Raw genomic sequence first — 23,411 nt, 5'->3', positions numbered from 1 at the left:
GTCCCGCTGCTGGCGGTCACGTGATCCGGGAGCGCCGGGCGCCTTCCTGGCTTGTCTCTTCGCGGGGTCCAGGGCCTCCCTCGGCCCTTCAGCGCCCCGGGTGAGCCGGGCCTGTCAGCGGGGCCCAGCGCGGCTGCGCGCCCGAACGCAAGGCGCTCAAAGAGCGTGGGGAAGCGAATCCGGAGATGTGCGGGCGAGCCCGCCTGGGTCACTAATTTAGAACGGATTTTCTGGGCGTCTGTCGTGGGTACGGGGTCGAAGGCAGACCGTCGCACCCAGTCCGAGCCGGGGACACGCACAGAAGCAGCAACCACTGGCACTAAAAAGAAATTAAAGCACGTTGCGGCAGGATCCCGGGGTGGGAAGTGGCTGTTCGCTCTGGCTTCGAGGATCCTGCGTTGATCCCGAAGAAGAGAAGATTCTCCGGACAGAAAGGGGTAGAAGGGTGTGGCTGGCAGGGGAAGGTGAGAGTAAAGGCTCAGCGGTGCATGGGGCTTTGCCCCCGTTGGGAGGGAAGTGGGTCTGTGAGAGGAGGGGTGAGCGCTGCCAAATGAGGAGGGTCACTAACGGGAAGGGCTGGAAACGTTTTCTGAGGTTAGACGCATGCGTATGTGGCCCTTTGAAAAACGACCAAGGGACTGTGCCGAAGGAGGGGCTTCATCGGCGGGCAGGTCTTCCCCTAGCCCTGGGCCTCGGTCCTCCGCTGCGTGAACTGGAAGGGAAATCCTGGAGGGGCTCCCTGACCTCTAGTTCCCTGCAGCACCCAGTGTGCTTTGAAGGGCCCTGGGCACCACTGCGTTCCTTTAGGGCCCATCTGGACTTGCCCCTCTGGTACTGTCCCCAGTGAGGAGGCCATGTTTGTCTGTGGGCCCCTTGCCCTCCTGCTCCTGGCCTGCAGTCCTGGACCCCACTTTGTTTCTTCCTCTCCTTGCCCTCAGCTCCACTCCCTCACCAAGTTTCCCTGGAGCACTGGGAGAGGTTATTCTTGCCTTTTAGCAGGGTCTGTGTAAATGGTACTCCCTCTACCCAGGCTTTAGGTCAGTAAACCTGGAGTCATCCTTGACCCCATGCTCTCCCGCACCCTACATACTGCAAGCCTCCAGCGAGCCCTGACTGCTCTGCCTCTCAAACAGATGGCAACTTCGTCCTTTTCTCCCATGTCCACTGCCATCGTCCTGGCTCAGGCCACCATCATCTCTCACCCGAATGACTGTGGGAGCTCCCTGGGTGGTTCCCTGTCTCCTCCAGTCCACTCTCCAAGCAGCATCAATGTGACCTTCCTAAAATGTAAACTGTGTCACGCCCCTCCCTGGTGTAGACCCTGCAGTGGTTCCCAACTACTATACTTGCCGTCAAATCTAAACCCCTTGGGGATTCCGTGGCAGTCAGTGGTTAGGACACCGCACTTTCACTGCTGAGGGCATGGGTTCAATCCCTGGTGGGGGAACTAAGATCCAGCAAGCCGTGAGTCCTGGCCGCCCCCCCCCAAAAAATTCTAAACCCCTTACCCCAAACCTGCAGGAAGGAGCGGGCCCCACCCATCTCTCCACCTGTCTGTGGCCTTCCTGTGCATCAGAACTGGCCCCATCAGTTCCCTGAACGAACCACATCCTTTTCCACCTTGGGATCTCTGTAAAGCTGTCCCCACTACTTGGAACGCTCTTTCCTCTTCTCATAGGCTGGCGCCTTCTCTTCCTAGGGCTCAGCTTCAGTTGCCCATCCTCAGATAGGCCTTCTCCTCTTCCCCCTCCACCCGCCACCCCCCACCCTGCATTGTCTAGCTAAGCCCTTGCTCTGGGTTATCCACAGCACTTCTCCCAACTCAACATTATTTCATAGTGTCTACTTCTTTAATGCCCCTAGTTATGTCAGCTCCATGAGGGCAGGGACCTAGTCTGTTTTGTTTGTTACTGTATCCCTCTACCTCCCGCAGGGCCTGGCCCTCAGCAGGTGATCAGTAAGTATGCGTTCAGTGAATAGGTGTGTGACCCAAGTGTAGCCGAGTTGCCTCTGGTTCCCTCGTAGCACGTAGCATGGTGCTGTGATGAAAGGAAGAAAACTTCCAGCCTCTGCCCACAGTCCAACCCTTCCATGAACAACAGCTGTCCCCCCACATTCTGTGCAAACCCCTGCCCCCCAAGGAACCTAGCATTCGTTATTCTCTTCCTTACTTTCCTCCTTCTCTCTGGATCTCGTCCTCTCTCTTTTCATTCCAGTGAAAATCAGCAGAGCCTTCATGGCTTCTCCATCTCTTCCCCACAGCCATTGCCGGAGCAGCCCAGCTGGAACAGAAGATAGATGCCAAAGCTCCCTGGAAGGCAGGGAGGGGAAGGTGTGACTAATCGCACACCCGTGTCTCTGCCCCTGACACCTATGGGACCAGTAGGGTCCTGTGGCATCGAGGTCGTTGGAGCAAGGCCCCGGGGGAAGGGAGAGGGAGATGTAAACGCTTTAGGACTTTCTCTTTTTTTTTTAATATTTATTTATTTGGTTGCACCAGGTCTTAGTTGCTGCGGGCGGGCTCCTTAGTTGAGGCATGTGAACTCTTAGTTGCGGCGTGCATGTGGGATCTAGTTCCCTGACCAGGGATCGAACCCAGGCCCCCTGCGTTGGGAGCACGGAGTCTAATCCACTGCACCACCAGGGAATTCCCAACGCTTCAGGACTTTTGATGAGTCTTTCTTCCACTGCACGCACACACCTGCCAAAAGTTGGGAAGCACCTGACCCTTCTGAAGGGTTCAGACACGAGAAAAGAGCCCAGAGCCAGGACTCGGGAGTCCTGGGTCTCTGGTCTGTGCTTCAACGATGACTTGCTATGTGACTTTGGGCGAGTCCCTCCTGTCTCTGCGGCTGTACAGTGTGGTTGGTGGCACGAGATACTCACTGAGGTCCCTCCCCACCTTGACGTGCTGTGATCCCGAGGGGGCCCTTCGGCTTCCCTGAGCCCCTCACCTAGCCGCAGCTCTGGAGAGGAGCTGGAATTGGCAGGCCTGCTTCCCCCAGGCTGTGGGGCTGGAAGGGAGCTTTCCCATCGGAGGCCAAGCAGCCTCTCCAGGCTTGCAGTTGGCGTAGCCGAAAAGGCCCTTCAGGTCCAGAAGGGAGAACACACAACGGCGGACGAGGACCTTGCGACTCTAGCCCTGCTACAGACAGCCTCAAGCAAGTCGAGGCCCTTCTCTGAGCCTGTTTCCTCCTTGATAAAATGAGGGGGTTGGATGAGATGCTCTCTCAAGATCCTTTCAAACCCCACATTCTTACAGTCTTCGCCATACCCCACAGTAGAGGTGGTCTCCTTCAAGTACACAAGTATGTGATTGTGTGTGTGTGTGTGTGTGTGTGAATATCAGGGGTGGATATGGAACGGATGAAGGTGGTTACCATTTCAAACTTTTAAACTAATTTTCTGTCTGGAAATATCTTCCGTTCAACCACCGCTTCTCACTCAACTAGTTACGTTTGAAATCGCAGAATCCTCAGAGCTCAGTAATTCGTTCATTTAACACGTGTTAGACACGCTTTCCTGAGTGTAGGAAAGAAAGCACACGACGAAACTCCCTGCCCACGTGGGCTTCCACTCGACTGGAGAGAGACAAACCAGAGGGCCTGACTGTGCCAAAGCCTCTGGCAGAGCCTGCTGGGCTGCGCACACGGGAGACGGGATTTGCCTGGTGACTCTGGGGTTGCCGAGTGGGTAAGGGAGCTCTGAGCTGCTGGGGGCACTGAGCTGCTGGGGGCACTGAGCTGGCGGGGGCACTGAGCTGGTGGGGCTCTACTTGCCCACCTATCATGCCTTTGTGGCACACCAGGTGCCTCGAGCCCCCAGAGGCAAGCCCTGCCCGGGCCTTTCTTGTTCACTGGCATTTCTCCCAGCAACCAGAACAAGCCTGGCACATAGCAGTGGTTTAATAAAGAGGTCAGATGCCCCAAGAGTATAGGGTTCAGAGAGGTTACAAGACTTGAAGCCAGGGACTTCCCTGATGGTGAAGTGGTTAAGAATCCACCTGCCAGTGCAGGGGACACGGGTTCGAGCCCTGGTCTGGGAAGATCCCATGTGCCGCGGAGCAACTAGGCCCGTGCGCCACAGCTACTGAGGCTGCACTCTAGAGCCCGCACGCCTAGAGCCCGTGCTCCGCAACCAGAGAAGCCACCCCAAGGAGAAGCCCGCACATCGCAACCAGGAGTAGCCCCTGCTCGCCGCAACTAGAGAAAGCCTACGTGCAGCAACGAAGACCCAACACAGCCAAAAAAAAAAAAAACATTATTAAAAAAAATAAAGCCCTTAGTTCACACGGTCAGTGTTGCTGTTACTGGGATTGCTGTGTCCTAGCACCCCCATCTCTGGAGTGACCCCCTCATGGTATTCTGGGGTCAGGACCAGGGACAAAATACATCACCAGCACGGACGAAGCCAGGGTGAATCCATTCTAGGAAGTGAGAGGGAAATCACCCCACAGAAACATTACAGAGGAAAGTTCTGGAGGCCAGGAACTGGAAAATACTCAGAGAATTAGGGTTGGGGTAAAAGTCAGCCCCAAGAAGAGGCGTGGGTGTAGGCAGGGCTGCATGCCGCCCCTTGATTCTGGGCCCCCGGTGTGCCCTCTGCCGCACCAGCTAACTGGAGGCTGCCATGAGGTAATGGCTGTGCCCGCACTGCTAGGCTCCAGGCACAGGTCAGAGACCAGGTCCCTTCAGACTGCAGGGCTGAAGGTGGAGGGAGATGGGATGGAATTTTTAAACCTGCAGATGGTAAGGGGAAGCTCAGGCTTGTTCACCAAAACCTGGCATGCTGGAGTTACAGGGCCCCCTTGGAGCACAAGTGAGGTAAGTTTAGGACAAACGAAAGGCAGCGTGCTTCACCCAGCAGGGGAGGACTCCGATGGAACTCATTACCCCGAGATGCGGTCTTGGCTGGAAGTATAAATAGCTTCACAAAAGGTTTAGATAAATCTGTGGTTGACAGCTCCATTCATGGGTTAGAAGGGAAGGAAGCTGTTTGTGGCCTGCGGGCCCGCAGGGAAAGCATCAGGGAGGCGACCTGGCCTCCCTGAGACCACCCCTCGGGGCCTCTGTTGGAGGCCGGCTTTGGACCGAGGGAAGCTGGGCGGCAGTGTTGGTGTTCCTACAGCCTGGAGCCCAGCCTGAGTCCCCAGACCCTTTCCTCAGTGCCCCCATCCCTCGCCATCCGCTGTTTCGGGAGCCATGGGACCACCCGCTCTGGGGAAAGCGCTCTGTCCTGGCTGTCCCCTAAGGGACCAGCAGAGGGAGACAGACACCGTGTCCAGTCCCAGCTTCCAGCACAGAGACCAGGCTGGTCTGCCCTGGGGAGGGCAAGCAGGCACCCGAGGGTCCCAGCTCTGTGTCCAACACGGGGCTAGGCGCCCAGAAGGCATCCTCTCTGGCCAAGGTGGGCTTCCTACAGTGCCGGGGTGGGGGGTGGGGGGAAAGGAGAGACTTCAGAGAACTGGGGGCAGGGCGGGGATGAGGCCCCTAACTAAGAGCAGGGTGGCTCTGGAACCATCTTCCCTCTGTCCCCGCAGACCCCCAGCCCCTGGCGGGCAGGGTGTGGTCTCCGTAGGACCATGCTGTTCCGCGGGCACATACAGGAGATGCTTCAGAAAGCCTTGAGGGGGGGTGACTGAGTCCTACAGGCCCGAGTGCCAGTTCCTCCCGGCCCAGGAACCGGTTCCAGGCCAGGTGTGGTTCCACAACTCTGGCTGCTCGGTTTCTCCCCAGCCACCCTCAAAGTCTCCCTTGACATCCCCCTGACCTCTGACCTCTCCCTTCTCGGCACTACAGCCGTTCTCACACCTGTCCGAGCTCTTGAGTCCCTGTTTCATTTAACAATGAAATTTTCATTTTGCAGCCGTCAGCGGCTGAAACCGACACGTGCTCAGGGCGCTCTGCCGAGGATCACGAGGTGGACCTCGGAAAGGAGGCTTTGAGGCCCGGCGAGCTCCTCACAGACAGATGGGGGCCGGCGCCCGGCACAGCCAGGGTGAGCTGTCTCCCCAGGTCGCTTCAGAGCTCACTGTGCCCTGTGTCCATCCTCCCCGCTCCGGCCGGCCCTCCTCCAAGACACTGACCCCCTATGAGGAAGCTGTCTGGGATGCCGAGGCAGACGCTCAGGATCGTTTATCGTTGGAGGAAAGCTGAGCGGCGGCCCAACTCCAGAACTCTCTAGAGTTCTGTGTCTGTGCCCAGTGCGGGGAGTCAGCATGGGGGTGCTGGGGACAGGCCTCAGGAAGAAGGCAGAGTGGAAAGAACAGAGTAGGTACAGACAGACAGACTTGTAGACATGGAGGCTTGCAGGGGTCGGGGCACATCCTTAGCAGAGAAGGGAGGATAGGGCCTGGAGGGCAGATAATGATAATATTTAACCTTGTCGCGTGTTAAGTGCCAGAGATTTGACTTGTGTTAACTGAGGAAGGCATCATTATCATCTCCCCTGTCTTATGCAAGAGAAAACTGAGGTGTAGAGGGGTCAAGTGGCTCTCCCAAGGTCACACAGCTGGTGAAGGCGGAGCGGCACCCTCATGTGCTGCCAAGCTCCCAGCGGTGCTGGGACAGCCCCCCAGAGGGGCCAAGTGCAGTCTGTCCTCTGACACCCACCCCCCGCCCCCGGGGCCCCTGTGGAACCCAGACAGTCTGGAGAAAGCCTGAGAAGGCTGAAGGAGGAACACTGGCGGGAAGGAGGGGGCAGAGCGGAGGAGCGGCAGTGACTCAGCAGGGCAGGATAAGGATCCTCCTGCAGGGTAAGAGAGAGGTAACCCCGCTCCTCTGCCGGGGTGCCGGAGTCCCAGAGCCCGAGGCATGGGGTGTCCAGGGCAATGGAACATCCCGGAGAATGGCGGGGGAGCTGCTGGCGGACTGGGGTGGTGGTGGAGCCCCTGAGGGTACCCCTCCTGCCCCTGTCTTCCTCACACAGCCATCACCCTGACATCCTTGCAGACGGGGAGCCAGCCCAGGTAGGGCAGGGGAGAGGCAGGCGGCAGGACCTGGTTCCTCTCCTCGGCTGGGAGGCACGGGCTGTGGGCGCCGTTTTTCTCGGGAGGCCTGAGCTGGGCCAGGTGTAGGTGGGGGATGCAGGACTATTGCTAAGGTAGGAGGAGGCCTTTGGCCCTGGGGTTTCCGCTGACATCACAGCCAGCTCAGGGTGAGGCAAGGCCCTCTGGGCTCCTGACCCTGGAAGAAAGGGGAAAGTGCACTCCCTGCCGCCTTTCCTCCCCCTGCTGCCCTCGGTGGCCCCTGTGCCTGCACAGTCACGCTGGAGCACGCGTGCGTAGTGGCAGAGGGGCGCCCCTCCCGGGGTGCACGTCCGCGGCGGCTCGCTTTGCAGGCCACACGGTCGGTCGGGCCCTCAGGAGGTACAGCCTTGTCCTGACTCTGTGTGCAGGCAGCCGTCTGCCTTCCAGCTCAGTGCTCATTCCATGATTCAGACTCACTGCTCTGCTCGCGGAATCCACAATTCCAGCTGAGGGGACTGAAGGCTCCCAGGCTGGCACCTCTCACCGACCCAGGAGGGCCACGTGGCATGGTTGGCCCAGTTAGTCGCGTGTGGCGGGTCGCGGGCAGGAGAGCCCAGGTCTCCTGCTCCAGGCACATGGGGACTCTCTGTCCCAGAGAACGTGCTCGTGTCCTGAGGAGAGAGACCAGGCGTGCCCCAGGTTAGATGCCTCATAGCCAGGGGGTGCTCTGCACGCGCTGCCGTCTCCGCATCCAGCCTCTTCTCCTTTCAAGAGTCCCTGCGCCTGCGCCGTGGGGGCAGTTAAGGGGGCGAGGTGCTCAAGGCAAACGGTCCTCAGTTCCAGCCCTCGTTCTACCTCCTGGTGTGACCTTAGACAAGCGACTTCACGTTACCAAGCCTCAGTGCCCTCGTGTGTAACATGGGGAAACTGCAGGTCTTATTTTCTAGGGTTATTGTAAGAATGGAATGAAATCATTCACAGAAAGCCTTAGCCCAGAACCTGACTCGTGGTGAGAGCTCAGTACGTTTCAACACCTGTCATGAGTTAAGCCTGAGGCGCAAAGGAGCAGTGTGTCGCCAAGGAATGCCAGGCGTTGCAGCAGGCTGGCGGAGTCTCTGGGGCCGGCCGCTGCCTCTCCTGCCTGCGGCACAGGCCAGCCTCTGCCTCTTGACCCCAGGGCCTCTTAGGCCTCCTCTCTGTGTCCCTGGCACCTGGCACAGAGTAGGAACTCAAGGAATGTTTGGTGAACAAATGAATGAATGAGTGAATGTCCTTACTCATCTCTGTGGGCTTCTCCAATACCACACTGCTGCTCACCCACCAGGAGGGGACTGGACCAGAGGCTTCCCCGGACACCCCAGGGGTCAGGGCCCCTTCAATGCCAGTTCTGCATCTGCATGGGACATGGGGCCTTTTGGGCATATAGAGAGCCTTCCCTGGGGATGCCAGTTATGGGGGGAGGAGGGGAGGCAGGAGGGAGGGGTGGAATCCTAGCCTGTCCCTGAGCCAACACTGACTCACCCCCAGCCCCTTGGAGGGCAGCTCAGTCGTCTCTGGGTGCCAGCCCTGCCCCCTACCCAGACACACCCTTTGAGGCCTGACCTGCCACCCCCTGCGGATGGTAAGGATTGAAGTCTGGAAGGCCAGAGAGGGCATCAAAACAGCATCCTTATCAGCTCACTGATACTCCCACCATCCCATGGGAGGGGAGGCAGAGGTGGTCACAGCGCATTCCGCCAAGAGGTGGTGGGCTTGTCCCAAGGCCCGCCGCCCAATTGGAAGCCTGGCATCCTGACTCCCAGCCCTGCCCTCTGCCCTCTGCCCACGGCAGGCAGCCCCGTGACCTACGCCCTTCGGCCTGTGGTTGGCTGCCGCTGCCCCTCCTGCCATCCAGCCACATTTCCATCCAGAAGCTCCACCTCCGCCCAGAGCTCTCCTTCCCTCATCATCCTCTGATCTCAGTTTAGTAGTGTCCCTTGTCACAAGACTGTGAAATTCTTGAAGGCAGGGGTGGGTTTTCCTTGTCTCTCTGTCCTTTACGGGACCTGGCACCCAGCAGGGGCTCAGGAAATACCTGTGCAACGCTTCGTGGGACAGATGGATCTGGAGCTCAGGGGGCCAGTGTCTCCTCTAACCTCTGCCCTGCCCCCAGCAGCAATCCCAGATCGTGAGAGCTGGCAGGGCCCCAAACAAACATCCCTTTCTGAGAGCCACAGGGGTGCAGGAACTTCCCCAAGTTCCCCAGCTGGAAATCAGAGGGCAGCCACCTGTGCCCACCACCCCACAGAAAGCCTGGAGGGGCTCTCGCTGCTCTGCTTCTCCCTTCTCCCCGCAACTCCCTCAGCCCAGCCCACTTTGGGATTTGGCAGAATAAAGGCACAGTCTTTTTTCTAGCCCCTACCCCAAACCAACTGGCAGCTCCTAGCCTGCTGCCTTTGCCCAGACAGAGGGGCAGAGGGGCACTGGCAGCTTGGAGACGGGGAGTTGATTTTCCCTTTGGCAGTGGGGAAGATGGGGGAGGGGAGAGGCTTGCCCCCCACCCCCCACCCCGTCCCCGCCAGGTGAGGGGAGAGGGCAGGGATGCAAGTCCAGACAAGAGGCAGAGGGAGAACACGACTTCCCCAGCTTGTAGGGTCACGGCATCAAGCCCGGGGCGGTGTGGAAAGCCAGTTGTCCCTGCACCCAGCTGGCCTGGGTCCCCACTTCAGAGCTGCAGCCCTCGGTTCCTGCAGACCGAGGCTCTCTCTCTCGATTCCCGAGGTGAACATTTGCTGGCGGGGGTGAGGGCATGGGAAGCTTTCCTCCCCTTCCACTGCAGTCTGCTCCTCTTTGTGTCTCCTGCCCCGTCCCTTCTTTTCTCCCTCCTCTTCCCTCAGCCCCCCCTTCCTTCGGCTCCCCTCTCCCTCTTTCCCCTTTCTCCCCTGGCCCCTCCTCCTCTCCCGTGTTGGGGCCGCTTTCTCCCTGACTCAGCAAGGTGCTTTATAAGGTGCTGAGGGGCTCAGCCAAATCCAAACCACATTGTCTGTGCAGACACTCTCCACAAGGAGCAGGCTGCACACCAGGGGAGAAGGACTTGAGAGGCTCCCTTCTCCCCCTCCCGCTCCCCTTCCTTCTGTGGCTCCCTCCCTCTGGAAGGGTGGCTGCTAGGGGACCTCCTGGCCAGCCTCAGTGCCAGTCACCCCCTGGGCATCTGCCTCCTTGACCTTGGCCTGGGCATCAGAAGATCTTCGGGCTCACTGGCCAAGAATGTCATTGAAACTCCACAGCATTCTGGCTGGGGGAGGGGTGGGCGGGAGGCCCCCCCCCAGCACTTTTGCAAAGGGCCCTTCCAAGGCAGGTTTCATCAGAGCTGCTCCTGACGCCCCAGAAAATCCCCTGCCCCCAACCCCCCGCCAGCTCCCCTTTCTCAGCTCATTTTCTCCTCGTTTAGGAAATGAAAGAAAGCGGAAAAAAAAACCCCAAAACAAACCCAACAACAAAGTCTGTCCCACTCCAGTGAGGTAATTGAAAACAAACTTCTTCCCCACCCCCCCACCCCCCCATCCCAGTTCTCGAAGTGCAGAAAAGGGAAGAGCTGCCCTGGGAACCCAGCGCTGGTCATGCCCACGCTGCCTGCTCTGACCCACAGGCTGCAGGGGCTATGGCAGGGTGGGCAGGGTGTCCTTCCTTCTCCGGTCGGGGGGGAGGGGGGACCCAGGGCAGGAGTGGTGAGCACAGGCTCCGATGCTATTCCAGAGAGGAATCACCTCTCAGGTCTGGCCCACCACCTCTCCCTCCTTGAAACAGCAAATAAACAACAACAAAAGCAACGTATTACCAAGTGATTTAATTGGCGGTCCGGTTCTAGAGCACTCAAGCCTTGGAGACCAAGTGACCGTCCCCCAAGAAAAGTCACAGAGTGGGGATGTCTGCAGGCCTCCAGATGAGAGCTGTTTCCTTTGCACGCTCCTTGGCAGCCCTCTGTACAGGGAGGAAGGGAGACCCTCCAGGGAGGGTCTGGGCTACGGGTCCCCTAGGAATCCCGCCCCGGCAAGTCCCAACCCAGGCCTGAGGGAAGGACGCAGGGAGAGCACTCCACACTCAAGACCACCCCCACCCCAGCACCGGAAAAAACCTACAACCCAAACCCCAAAGGCAGGAGATGGCCAAATGGCTTCTTGGGGAAGCATTTCACAAGTGGGGACTCTTGGTCTGTCCATCGCCTTGAATTCGAGCGGTCCCGCTGAGTCACCCCTGAAGCCTCTGGTGTTGAAACTGGTCCGGTGCCTCGTGCTGATTAATGAATTACAAATCCCCCACCCATGAGCACTCTCCTGGAGGCTGGGAAGAAGAATGAAGAACCCTGTGAACTTGAGGGAAAAACCCTCAGCCAAGTGCCCTCTTCTCTCCTCCACGCTGGGCAGTGGGCCTGTGTTGCCCTCTTCTTGCCCCCCACGGGGCATTGTGAGCCGGTTAGTCACCTGCCCCAGCCCCGGAGCCTCGCTTAGCCTCAGCTTTTGGAAATGGGACAGGCGGCGGGACAATAGGCAAGGGGGGCGGTCAGCCCAGACAAAGGGCAGCAGGAAAAACACCATCACTTGCTTCGAAGCCAGCTCGCTGGCATTTGGGAGGATGTGTCATTGCATTTACTCAGGGGGAGGGGGAGGGGGAGGGGAGGGAAGGTTAGAGACTTGGAGGCAGAGGTAGGGTGAGAGCTGGGACCCCGCCGGGCAGGGGGCAGGCGCCCCGGGCCGACACCGAGGGAGAAGAAAAGGAGAGGCCGGCTCACTCCCCTGGCTCTTGGGAGTTTGCAGAAGCACTGATGCCCTCCCGCCCCCTCCCCCAGGGAGGCCCAGGGTGGTACCGCCGCAGCCTCGCCTCACCTCACACCCCCTCGGTGTTGTGGGAGGGAGAGGAGCCCCAGAAGCCCTCCCTTCCCTCCTCCCCCCTCCTCCCCCCACCCCGGGGAGGGCCGCTACAATTTGTGGTTACAGCTTTACACGTCAGAAAAAAAAAGTTTGCAGAATGTCCCACACCGAAAAAAAAAAAAAATCCGAAACCGAGCGAAAAAAACCTGCGAGTGGGCCTGGCGGATGGGATTATTAAAGCTTCGCCGGAGCCGCGGCTCGCCCTCCCACTCCGCCAGCCTCCGGGAGAGGAGCCGCGCCCGGCCCGCCCGGCCCCCAGCCCCATGGACCTCCGAGCAGGTAGGAGCCAGGCGTCCGAGGCCCCGGCCCCCGCCCCCGCCCGGGAGCCGCGAGATCCGGTTCCAGTCCTTCCCCCTGGGAGTCCCGAGCCGGGGCCCGGCCGGGGAGCCGGGCGCTGCCCCCGTCCGCGGGGCTCGGGCCAGGGGAGGCACGGCCGGGCGCCTTCGAGAGGGGCCGGGCGGGGACGCGGCATTCCTTGAGTCCGCTCGGCGGGGAGCCCCGGCGGCCCGCAGACCTGGGAGGCGGCCACCTGGAGCCCGGCGAGGCGGGGTCGCGGGATCCCGGAGGAGAGAGCCCCGCGCAAAAGTCGGGGAGAGCGCGTCCGAAGCGGGAGCAGGGCTGCGGGAGGGAGACGCGGCGCGCGGGGAGAAGGGGGCCGGGAGAGGAAGAGGGAGGGAGGGAGGGAGGCACGGGGAGCCCGAGGCCGGGCCGGCGGGAGGCGAGGAGAGGCCGACACCTCGGGCCGCGCCGCTCTCCCTCCCCGGCCCGCCGGGAGGGGAGGGCGGGAAGGAGGGCGGGCGAGAGTAGAGAGGAGGGCGGAGGGCAGAGCGGAGCCTGGCTGGTCCGGGCCGGGCCGCGGGAGTCGCGGCTTCCTCGCTGCGCGCCGCGCGGCCGGAGCCCACCATGCTGCCCGCAGCGGGGGAGCCGGCGGCAGGTAGGGGCCGGGCGGCGGGGCGGGAGGCGGCAGCGAGCCCCCCGGGCCGGCCCGCCGTGGCCTGGGAGTGATTAGTGCGGGGGGCGGGCGCAGCCCGGCCGGACCGGGCAGGAAAGTCTGTCACCGGCCGGGGAGCTGAGGCAGCGGCCGCTCGGCCCCGGCAGCCCGCGGGAGGGCGGGCGGGCAGGGCAGGGAATTGACGCGCGGGAAAGGGCAGCGGCCCGGCCGAGCCCGGAGCCCGGCGCCCCGGACCCCGCCCCCGCCCCCGCCGCCGGGAAGGGAGAGACCGGGCGGGAGCGGGCCGGGGGCGGGGCCGGGGGCGCGGGGGCCACACAGGGGGAAGGCGCCGCCGCTTCGGGGAGGGGGCCGGGAGCGAGAGGTCACCGCCGAGGGTGAGGGCCGGCCGAGTTCTCGGGCCGAGCCCCTCGAGGGAAACCCCAAGTCCCCGGGCCTCGCCAGAGTGCCCTCATCCCTGCTCTCCCTACCTTCCTTCCCAGCAACTCCACACTGCGCTCCAGAAGCCCTCCCCAGACTCCCAATCCCAGAGGACGCGTCCCTGTTTCCTCCTGCGCCCGGCCTGGCCCTCCCCGCTGGGGTAGGAGGGGGCTGCCAGGAGGGGAGGGGGCTGGAGGCTTGGCTCGGCAGGAGCGGTCCGAGCCTCGGAGAGAGGCTGTGGGTGCAGGCACTGGACCCACTCCTCTGTCAGGCGCTCTCTGACCCTGACCCATACAGGCTGACACCTCTGAGCTTTCACTGTCCCCACGGACCCCCTCCCGGCTCCAGGAGCACACAACTGTTCCCCCCGCCCCCGCCGTAGGACACAGGGATACATCCCCCTGACAGATCAGACCCATTCCCCCCACTGGCTCAGACACCCTCGCTGCCCTGGAGCCAGGCACTCAACCAGGGGAGGAAACGGGCATCAGGCAGAGGTGGCAGCAACTGTCACCCAGCCGCCCCAGAAGTCTCTCCTCCCAACTGATGTAATGGCTCCCTCTCCCCCTGCCAGAGCCCTGCGCTGGGCCCGTTCACACTTCTGCACACCACCCCTCTGCACCAGCTACTCCATTAGTGACACTTGACATTCCTCCCCACAATCCCACCTGCCTATTCACACCCTGGCTCCTGCACGCTCCCTCTGAGCCCCTCCCATACCCGCTGGATAACAACACCTTTTCAAGCACACCTACACAATTGCCGGACTCTTTCCTTCATGTTGCCCCTGTGCCTGCCTTCTGCTGGCTGCCCAGCTCCCCGGCTCCACCCAGGGTCCTCTTGCAGCACCATCCGGACCCTCTGGCTCCAACAAAAGCCCAACTCCTGGATGGGAATGGACTCCACAAGGCTGGAAGGCTGGCCCGCCCATCTGTTTCTTTCCCTGGGCCTCAGTTTCTTCTGTCATTTAGGCTGGACGAGAAGGGCAGGGAGGGGGCTGCTGATGAGCACAGCAGAGGTGGAGCATCACGTGGTCTGGAATTTCACACGCACAGTGTAACCCCTTCACACAAGCCCAGTCACCGGATGAGCTGGTGACAAAGTGAGGTCTCCTCACTTCTGGGCCCGTGTGTACCCACTCACTAAGCCGATTCTCAGTTGTCTGGGGGATAGGGAACCAAGGAGAGGATGGAAGGGAGAGAAGGAACAGAGGGGAGGGCAGCCAGCCTAGAGGACAAGGAAAGATGGGCTGTTTCTTTGGGCCCTTCCCTGAGAAGGGGGGCTGGGAGGTGACCCCCAGGGCCATTTCCTGGATCTCACACCACAGTGGGCCCACCACCCCCTAAACCACTCGTCCCCTCAGTGCACCTCAACAGACCCCTCCAAGGTCACCAGGATGCCAGTCCTGGTCTGGCCTTTCCTCTGGCTCCCACATTCAGCCCAGCACCTCTGGAGCTCTGCGATGCCTCCCCGGCTCCTACCTGTTAGGCTGATGGCTCTTAGCCACCAATCCCAGGTGCACGGTCTCCTGGCTGACCTGTCCTACCCACCCTGACTACCCTGGCGTATTTGCACTGCTGAGCACCCTACCTTCACTGCGTGAGGTCAGACTGGGGGAGACAGGCTGAGGGGGCAGCTGCCTAAACATGCGTATACGGGTATGCCTGCCTGTGTAGCCGTGTCAGGGTGGCCATGCGCTTGCATGGGCTGAGTGTGTGTGTGTGTGTGTGTGTGTGTGTGTGTGTGTGTGTGTTCATGAGGGGGGGCCTCGGTTCCCAGGGCCCAGGGATCTGGATGGAATTAGGGGCTGGCCCGGGCGGGGGCCAGGATGGGGGGTGGGGGGGCCGCAGCAGGAAACGTGAGCTGCTCTCATTAGCTCCTCACGTGCTCAGCTGGATTTATAAACACAGGGGAAGACGGGATGTAAACAATCAGTGGGCAGCAGCCAGAGGCAGAGCTGGGGCGGGGGCTGGGCGGGGGGCCAGGACTCCGGGAGGGGGCCCAGGAATCAGCCCCCGGTGGCCGGTCCACCTGCACACCACGAGCCTGGAGAGGGCTTCAGGATGCCCACTGGGCTTGCCCTCCTAGGAACACAGGCAAGTGGCGAGCTGTGCTGAGTTCCAGTGCTCACGACTAAACCACAGGTGTTCCCTGCCCCGGAAGGCTTTCAGTTCTGCTGCCTAAGATATGGGACATCTTGCCCAGAGTGGAGGCTGTCCTAATGGAGTGTAGAGCCCTGTCACCTTACTCCTCTCCTGGCCTCTTCTCCCTCTGGATTTCTGAGGCTCCTTCCCTCTTTCTGGTTCTCTCCATGGGTCAATCCCTAAGCTCCTTCAGCTTCCCCCCCCCGCCCCCCCCCCCCAGCCTTCAGTGACACAGTTACCTCAGAACTGAAATATTCCTGGAAACACCGGCCTTGTCTGGTTAATTTCACGAGCCGTTTTTCTGCCCAGATGACTTCGTTCTTGTTTTTGCATAAGGCTTCTCCCCCTGCTGTCCCTGTATAGGGAGCCAATCCTCCCCAGGGATGTCCCGCAGGGCCCAGAAGGGGAGGGGGCAAACAAGGCCCAGAGCTGGGTTCCTGACCCCCCCTACCCCCCCGCACCACCGTGGGCCAGGCAGAGCCCAGTCCCAGAACTCTGGCTAGCAAGGCTGCCCGGAGCAGGGTGTGGGGTAAAGAGGCGAGCCTAGTGCTCAACTGCTGCTTCAGCTGGGACCCTCGGCCTTGCCACTAACTGCGAGAAGAGACCAGGCTCAATCCTGAAAGATACCTCAAGGCTGCAAGGACTGCTGCCCACCTCAGCAGGTCTCCAGCCTCTGAAACTAACCCCACATTGTACCCAAAGGATCCTGGAGGTGACTCAGCCAGATAGCCAGGCTGAAGGCAGCAGAGGAGAAGGGCCTGGAGTTGTGTTGGGATGTGAAGAACGGAGAATAGGAAGGAACTCAGAGAGTCAGCAAGAGCTAGGGGTGGAAAGGAAGAATGAGGAAGGGACCGTTTGGGAGGGAAGCCACAGGCTGCAGATGGGGAAGAGGAGAAGGGGAGCCTGTCTCCCCAGGGAGCAGTTATGAGCCTGATCCTGCTTTCTGTCCTAAAACACACATGGATGGGGCGCACACTCACTCACACACACACACACACACACACACACACACACACACACACAGCCTAGAACCAAGAGCCCTCCACCCGAGAGGGCAGGGTTCCTGAGACTAGTGGCAGCCCTGCTACTGCATTCTGTCAGTGAAGCCAGCCAGGAAAGCATCTGAGAGTCAGGACTGAGCAGCTGCGCCATTGCCAAAGTTCCCACCTGAGCCCTGCACTCTCAGAGACATTCCATAGAGTGTGACTCCTAAACCCCTCCTCGTTTGTAACCCTCTCTAAAGCCCCGACCCAGTGTTACGACTAAGTCTGAACCTACCTAGTCTTAATACTTTCTTAACTCCACACTTATCTTAAGTACAATCAAATTGTTAAACCCCCATCCAACTTATTTCTATCAAAGCAACGTATGTCATTGTAGAAAATTTGACAGTATATAATGTAAACTATACGGGGTTTTTTTGTTGTTTGTTTTTTGTTTTGCGGTACGCGGGCCTCTCACTGTTGTGGCCTCTCCCGTTGCGGAGCAACAGGCTCCAGACGCGCAGGCTCAGCGGCCATGGCTCACGGGCCCAGCCGCTCCACGGCATGTGGGATCTTCCCGGACCGGGGCACGAACCCGTGTCCCCTGCATCGGCAGACGGACTCTCAACCACTGCGCCACCAGGGAAGCCCTATAATGTAAACTAGAAGAAAGAAACCACTCGTGATCTCACACCTACCCAGGCTCAAAGCCCAAACTAGCCCTACTCTTGCTGACAGGCCATGCATCACCCCATCTGACAGCTAAATCAACAAATTCATAAACCTTAGCCCCAGCCAACCCTCTGCCTGCCCAGACCTAACCACATCCCCCAGCTGGACTCAAACCTCAACCACACTCAGTCAGCCAAATCCCAATAAACTAACCTGAAGCTTTGAAAGGAACCCAGTCCGTAAACCTAACCTAGCTCAATGCCAATTATAGCCTTACTCTACCCTAACCCTCATTGCCACTGCCAGTCCCAATGCCCACTGACTCCTGGCCTAGTGCTCTTGACCTTGGACCTCACCTAAAAGCTGGGAAAGTCATGTTTCCCAACTGCCTAGTCTGTCCTCACAGCATTGACCCCCTGGCCTCTGGTATCCTGCGGGGCCCAAACCCTCCAGCACCATCATCAGACAAGCCCTACTCGGCAGATACATCATATTCTCTCTCTCTCTCTCTCTCTCTCTCCCCCTCTCTCTCCCCTCCCCCTGCCCCCTCTCTTCGCTGCAGGCAGATCACCGCAGATCACCGGGTCTCATTCAGGTCACACTTTTCCCCATCCAATACCCTAGAGGAGAATGGGGCAGATCTCCACGCTGCAGCCAGCCTCTCAGAGTGACACTAAATCTCCTTCAGTCTAAGTCGATCCTACACTTTCCACACCCGGGAATCAAATCCCAGAATGTACCCACCACCGCCTGCCGGAGCCAGCCCCGTGTCCTTCAGCCCGCCCCTGGTGGTCCACAGCTCCACCTTGCCTCTGACCCTGGTGGTTTGACCCTATGTCCTGCCTCTGGCTCAACTCCCACTCCTGGCCGCCTCTGGGGCGCCCCTCTCAGGGCTGACTTCTCTCAGTTTGAAGCTCTGACACGTGCTGTTTCCCAACCCCTTGGCTCCCCCTAAGCTGCAGTGGGACCCGGAGGGTGGGAGAGGAGGCCGAGGTACACCTGGAACCTGGGAATACTGATCCTGATCCGCAGTCCCTTGGCCTGGTCCCCCATGTACACACACACACGTACGCATGTCGGCACACATAGCGACTTAGCTGACGCACAAATACTCTCCAGTACCTCCTGGTAGACACACAGGCCAAGTCCTCTTCCTCAGACACATACATGCCTCCGTGCACACACTTTCTCAGGCCAGGAACACTCCCCTCTTCCACTCCCCGCACCTCCCATCTGGTGGTCCACCCTCACCCCCTCCCAGCCTATGGTGGGGACAGACACCTGAGGGGCTGCTAGCTAGCTTCCTTGACCGGGCCGGGCCACCCTCACGCGTCTCGCCGTCTTGTCCACAGGGGACTCGTGGGGGATGCTCGCGTGCCTGTGCACCGTGCTCTGGCACCTCCCTGCAGTGCCAGCCCTCAACCGCACAGGGGACCCGGGGCCTGGCCCCTCCATCCAGAAAACCTATGACCTCACCCGCTACCTGGAGCACCAGCTCCGCAGCTTGGCTGGGACCTATGTGAGTATCCAGGGCAGCTCAGGGGCTGGGAGTTGGGTGAAGAATGGGAGTGGGGGAAGAGAGGCCCACCGGTGGGGGTCCTGGTGAATGATGGGGTGATGGGGAGGGCCTGTCCCCGCCCTTCCCTCTTAGGGAGGGCGCCCCTCCTCCCCATCCCTGGCCCCAGGACTAGGCATGTGGGCAGGCCTCGCACCCGCCTTGGCCCCTCGCCCTGCTGGCTGCCGGCCCAGCCGCCCGCCTCCCCCTGGGGGCCGGGGAAGTCTCCTCTGTTTACACCGTGTTGTGGTGTCTCTCGCGCACGGGTGGGGCTGGGTGGGGATGGAGGGGCCCCACCTCCCGTGCCTGTGTTCCAGCTCGTCTCTGCCCCAGACCTGGGGCCCTGCAGCTCTGGACCCATGGGCCTCCCTTCTGTCTGCCTCTCCCATCCTAGCTGGGCCTCCTAGGGGGGACTTGGGGGAAGGGGGCTGCAGGGAACCCAGGCCAGGAGTGGCAGGGGGTTCAGGGTGCAGTTGGACCCTGTGCCATAAGGATCTGGGGGCGGTCCAGAGGTGCTCAGAGAGCCCAGGAGGGAAGGCAGGAGGGTCAGGGTTCCGAGGACCGTGGGGAACTGGCCCCTCTTCCCGTGTTCCTCTTCCACATCCCAGACCCTACTTTGGAGCCAGGGAAAGAAAGGGGAGGAGGGTGGCGGGGGGAGCTGGCTCCGGCCCCAGGATACACCGAGGAAATGAGTTTGTCTCTGTGCTTGTCAGCGTGGGAACCTCCCCCGGGCCCTTGCCTATCCCAGGCCTCGCCCCTCGCTTCTCCCTTTCTCTCCCAGCTGAACCATCTCCCTCGCCCTTTCCCGGGGCCCCAGGCCTCTCCCCGGAGGCTTGGCAAGGCTCTCTCCTCTTCCCCAGACTGTCCTCGATACCCTTCCTCCTGCCCAACTTTTGAGATGGCCTCACTTTCTTCCTTCTGCCGCCTCGCGCCTATGAGCGCTTCTTTGGGGGCTTAGTGAGTACCTTGTCCCCTGCCCTTCAGCTGGTGGACCATGTGTGCCAAGGGGCAAAGGCAACTCGGATGGTCATGAGCCCCTCTGCCTTTCCACCCAGGGCAGCTTGGATGCTCACGGGCCCCTCTGCCTTTCCACCCGCTCTTCCCTCTCTGGTTTCCCGTCCAGAAAACCTTTGCTTGACTGCTACCCCCCTAGCTCCCGACCCTTTTTCTCCCCGGGCTGCCAAATCTCTTGAAGGAGTGGTCTGCAGCCTCTGCCTCCACTTCCTCTCCACCCACTCACTCCTTAACCCCCTGCAATCTGGCTTCGAGGCCACTGGAACGGTTCTCTCCAAGGTCGTCAGGCACCTCCTTCTTGCCAAACCCAATGGCATTTCTAAGGTTCATTCTCCTCGCTCTGTTTTGCAGCCCCACTGCTGAGCGTTGCTGCCTTCTTGAACTCCTCTCCTTGGCTCTGACTCTCCTGGTCCACCTTCACCTCTGCAGCCTGGCCTCCTGGGTCCTCATGGCTCCTCTTCCTCTCTCTCCCAACCCCCACAGTGGGCGCTCTCCCAAGGCTGGTACTCTCAGCCAATCAGCGCGTCCTTCCTGAGTTTCTCCTGCGTGTTATTCTCTTTCTGCACTTCTCCATAGGAGAGCTCATCACCCCCATTGCTTCAACTGTCACCTCCATGCAAATGACTTCCCCAGAGAAACTTAGGGGAGGCCCGAGAACAGAGAGGCCTAGCGTGGAGGTGGGGCCCGTGTCAGGGGACACAGGAAATAGCAGCTTTGGGGGCAGGTATCTCCCGGCAGGCAGGCGAGCTGGCTTCTCCGCCCCTCTCCCTCCCCATCGCCCTCTCCTTTTCACAGCTGAACTACCTGGGCCCCCCTTTCAACGAGCCTGACTTCAACCCACCTCGGCTCGGGGCGGAGACTCTGCCCAGGGCCACTGTCAACCTGGAGGTGTGGCGAAGCCTCAACGACAGACTGCGGCTGACCCAGAACTACGAGGCCTACAGCCACCTCCTGTGCTACCTGCGTGGCCTCAACCGCCAGGCCGCCACGGCTGAGCTGCGCCGCAGCCTGGCCCACTTCTGCACCAGCCTCCAGGGCCTGCTGGGCAGCATCGCGGGTGTCATGGCAGCTCTGGGCTACCCGCTGCCCCAGCCTCTGCCCGGGACTGAGCCCACCTGGACGCCTGGCCCTGCCCACAGTGACTTCCTCCAGAAGATGGATGACTTCTGGCTGCTGAAGGAACTGCAGACCTGGCTGTGGCGCTCGGCCAAGGACTTCAACCGGCTCAAGAAGAAGATGCAGCCTCCGGCAGCCGCGGTCACCCTGCACCTGGAGGCCCATGGCTTCTGATCCCTGACCTTTACCACCGTCTCTTTCCCCTCCGCCTTCAAGCCCTGCTCCCACTCTGGGAGGGAGAAAGGCGTACACCAACACTTGTTGAGCCAGGAGACAGAAGCCATGAGCCTCTAGCCCTCCCTGGACTGGGAGGAGGGTGTGATGCAATAAGGCCCATCCCCTCCCCGCTTCCCTAAGTCCTACGGGTCTGGGGAAGAGGTGCAATAGGCCCCATCCCATTTCCACAGGACGTGATGCTCAAGGGAACCCACAATGGTTCAAGTTGGTGCAAGGCTCTCACAGCTTCCTGCTCCCTGCCAACCACTTGCCAGTGCCCACCCAGCCCCTCAAGTGGCACTGCCAGGAAGCGTGCCTGTAGGGCAAGGAGGGGGCCACCATCGCATGTGCCTTTCTGGGGTGAAGCCCTTTGGCTGCCCTGCTCTCCTTAGATGGGTGTTGCTCCCCTACCCCCAAATAACTCAATACATCCCATTCAGGAAACAAACACAGTGGCAAGTCCAAACAGGAAGAGATGGGATCAAAAATGGAAGAGGTGGGATCTGCATTGGAGGTAATACTGAAAGCAGAGGGGCAGGGACAGACTGGACCCAGGAGTCCCCAAGGCAGTCGGTGGCACAGGGTGGCAACCAAAAGGACATTGCCTTGAATTTTCTTGCCAGCCCCAGGGTGCCTCCAATCCGCCCCCTTTCCCAGGGTATCTGTGGGTTGCCCAGGCTGGGGAGGGCAGCCATAGCCACAGCCACAGAACTTCCCGTAAGTTTACATTGCAGTAGCATTTCGGGGTGCGGGGGGCAGCTCCCCCAGGCCCTGCCCCCCAGCCCCACCCACTCATGACTCTAAGTTTGTTGTATTAATATTTATTTATTTGGAGATGTTATTTATTAGATGATATTTATTGCAGAATTTCTATTCTTGTATTAACAAATAAAACGCTTGCCCCAGAACGTCATCTCTTTGCTTGGCCTTGCCCCGCCCCCTGGCTCTCCTCATTGTTCTCCGGGCCTTCCCGCCTCCTCCCCCCCCCGCCCCCCCCCCCCCCCCCCCCGCCCCGGCCCTACACCTGCTGGTGGAGGGCCAGAAGCCCAAGGGTTAGCTCAGGAGATGCCAAGAGCTGGGGAAGAGGCTCTCTCCCCTGTGTCCACTGGGAAGACATGAACACAGCAGACTCCACTGCTGCCCCTCCACCTACCCCTCCTCTAGTCCTCCCAAATATCTGTCTGTCGCTTACCTTCCTTCTCCCAGCCTTTGCTCGTCTACCTCACTCTGGCTTACTTTAGTGGTCTTATGGGTCTGTCCCCCTGCACAGCTGTCCTTCTGCCCTCCGGTGCTCTCTCCGAGCCCCGCGCATCTAGCCCTCAGCTTCCCCAGGACGCCCACCTGTGGCCGGCTGCCGGAGTCCCTCAGCAGTGACCCTCACGTTCTCAATACCTTCATCTCCCAGGGAGGGTGACAGACTGGGGCCAAGTATCAAGTCTCCGCTGTGACTCTACACTTTTCTCTCCAACATAAAACAGCCGATTAGGGGGAGAGAGAGAAACTCATATTGGACCGCGAGCAAACGGGACAGATGCTGTTTGAGGGATGACCTGAGATCAAATCCCAGGTCCGTAACCTACCAGCTGAGTGACCTTGAACAAATGATTTAAAGCTCTCTATTCCCCAGTTTCCCCATCTGTAAAATGGGAATAATCAATACCTTTATAAGAACGTTGGAAAGGAAAAGAGAAACAACGAAGGGAAGATGCTTGGCTGAGGCAGCGGCGGTCAGTAATCACAGATGACTGATGTCTGGCGTGTCGGGACGCTCTAGTGAAGAGCCACTGGGTAGATCGATGGGCTAACTGCTCCCAGGTAATACGGGGATACTTTACCAGGGCCTCCTGGAGACAGTGCCCTAAGCAAAGGAAGCAACAAATGATGGTGATGTCAATCAGTTGACAAATATTTTAAAGACCTAATTACTTGCCCATCACCGTGCTAACTGGTGTTGGAGAGCCTAAAGAAGTCCAAGGCTTGACTTGGCTCCTGCCCTTACAGAGCCTGCAATCTCTCTGGGAAGAGAGCGAGCTTACCTGAGCCGATAAGAAACAAAAGCACGCTCACATGATGTGCACTGGGAGATAGTGACAAGTGCAGAGCCACCAGAAGAGGGGGAGCTGGGAGTGTAGGTGCAGGAGCGACAGGACCTGCTTGTGGGCGGGGTGAGCCAGGCTCTGCCGAAAGTCCCTGAGTCACCTGACCCAAGTTGGGGGGAACACATCCACCCAGAGGAGTCCAGGCAGAGATGGCTGCCCAGGTGTGGCCAGGGGCAGCTGCAGGCCCCACCACCAGCCTAACTAGATAGAAAGGAGAGGGCCTCTGGGCTGTCTCCATCCAGAGGCTGTGCTGTGAGGCACCTAGCAAGGGGCTAAATGGGATACAGGGAGAAGGAAGGTACGTCCCACGCTACGTACTGTGAGCTTCCTGGGGGCAGATTCTGAGTCTTCCCCTTCTCTCTGTCCAGC

The 23,411-nt window shown here is 60.1% G+C and overlaps 1 protein-coding gene across 1 annotated transcript; it reads left to right on the top strand.

Annotated features, from left to right (window-relative positions):
• The first annotated feature begins 11,991 nt into the window (after positions 1-11,991).
• On the top strand, positions 11,992-21,840 carry CLCF1 (cardiotrophin like cytokine factor 1). Its single transcript, XM_082660988.1, has 3 exons — positions 11,992-12,153; positions 18,395-18,561; positions 20,407-21,840. Exons 1-3 carry the CDS (start codon positions 12,138-12,140, stop codon positions 20,899-20,901), a joined length of 678 nt encoding a protein of 225 aa, XP_082517114.1. The 5' UTR covers positions 11,992-12,137; the 3' UTR covers positions 20,902-21,840.
• Positions 21,841-23,411: the final 1,571 nt, after the last annotated feature.

Source organism: Grampus griseus (genome assembly GCF_964374135.1).
Source record: "Grampus griseus genome assembly, chromosome: 8".
NCBI classification, from domain to species: Eukaryota; Metazoa; Chordata; class Mammalia; order Artiodactyla; family Delphinidae; genus Grampus; species Grampus griseus.
The sequence above is the reverse complement of the archived record's forward strand: the minus strand, read 5'-3'. Positions and strand labels throughout refer to the sequence as shown.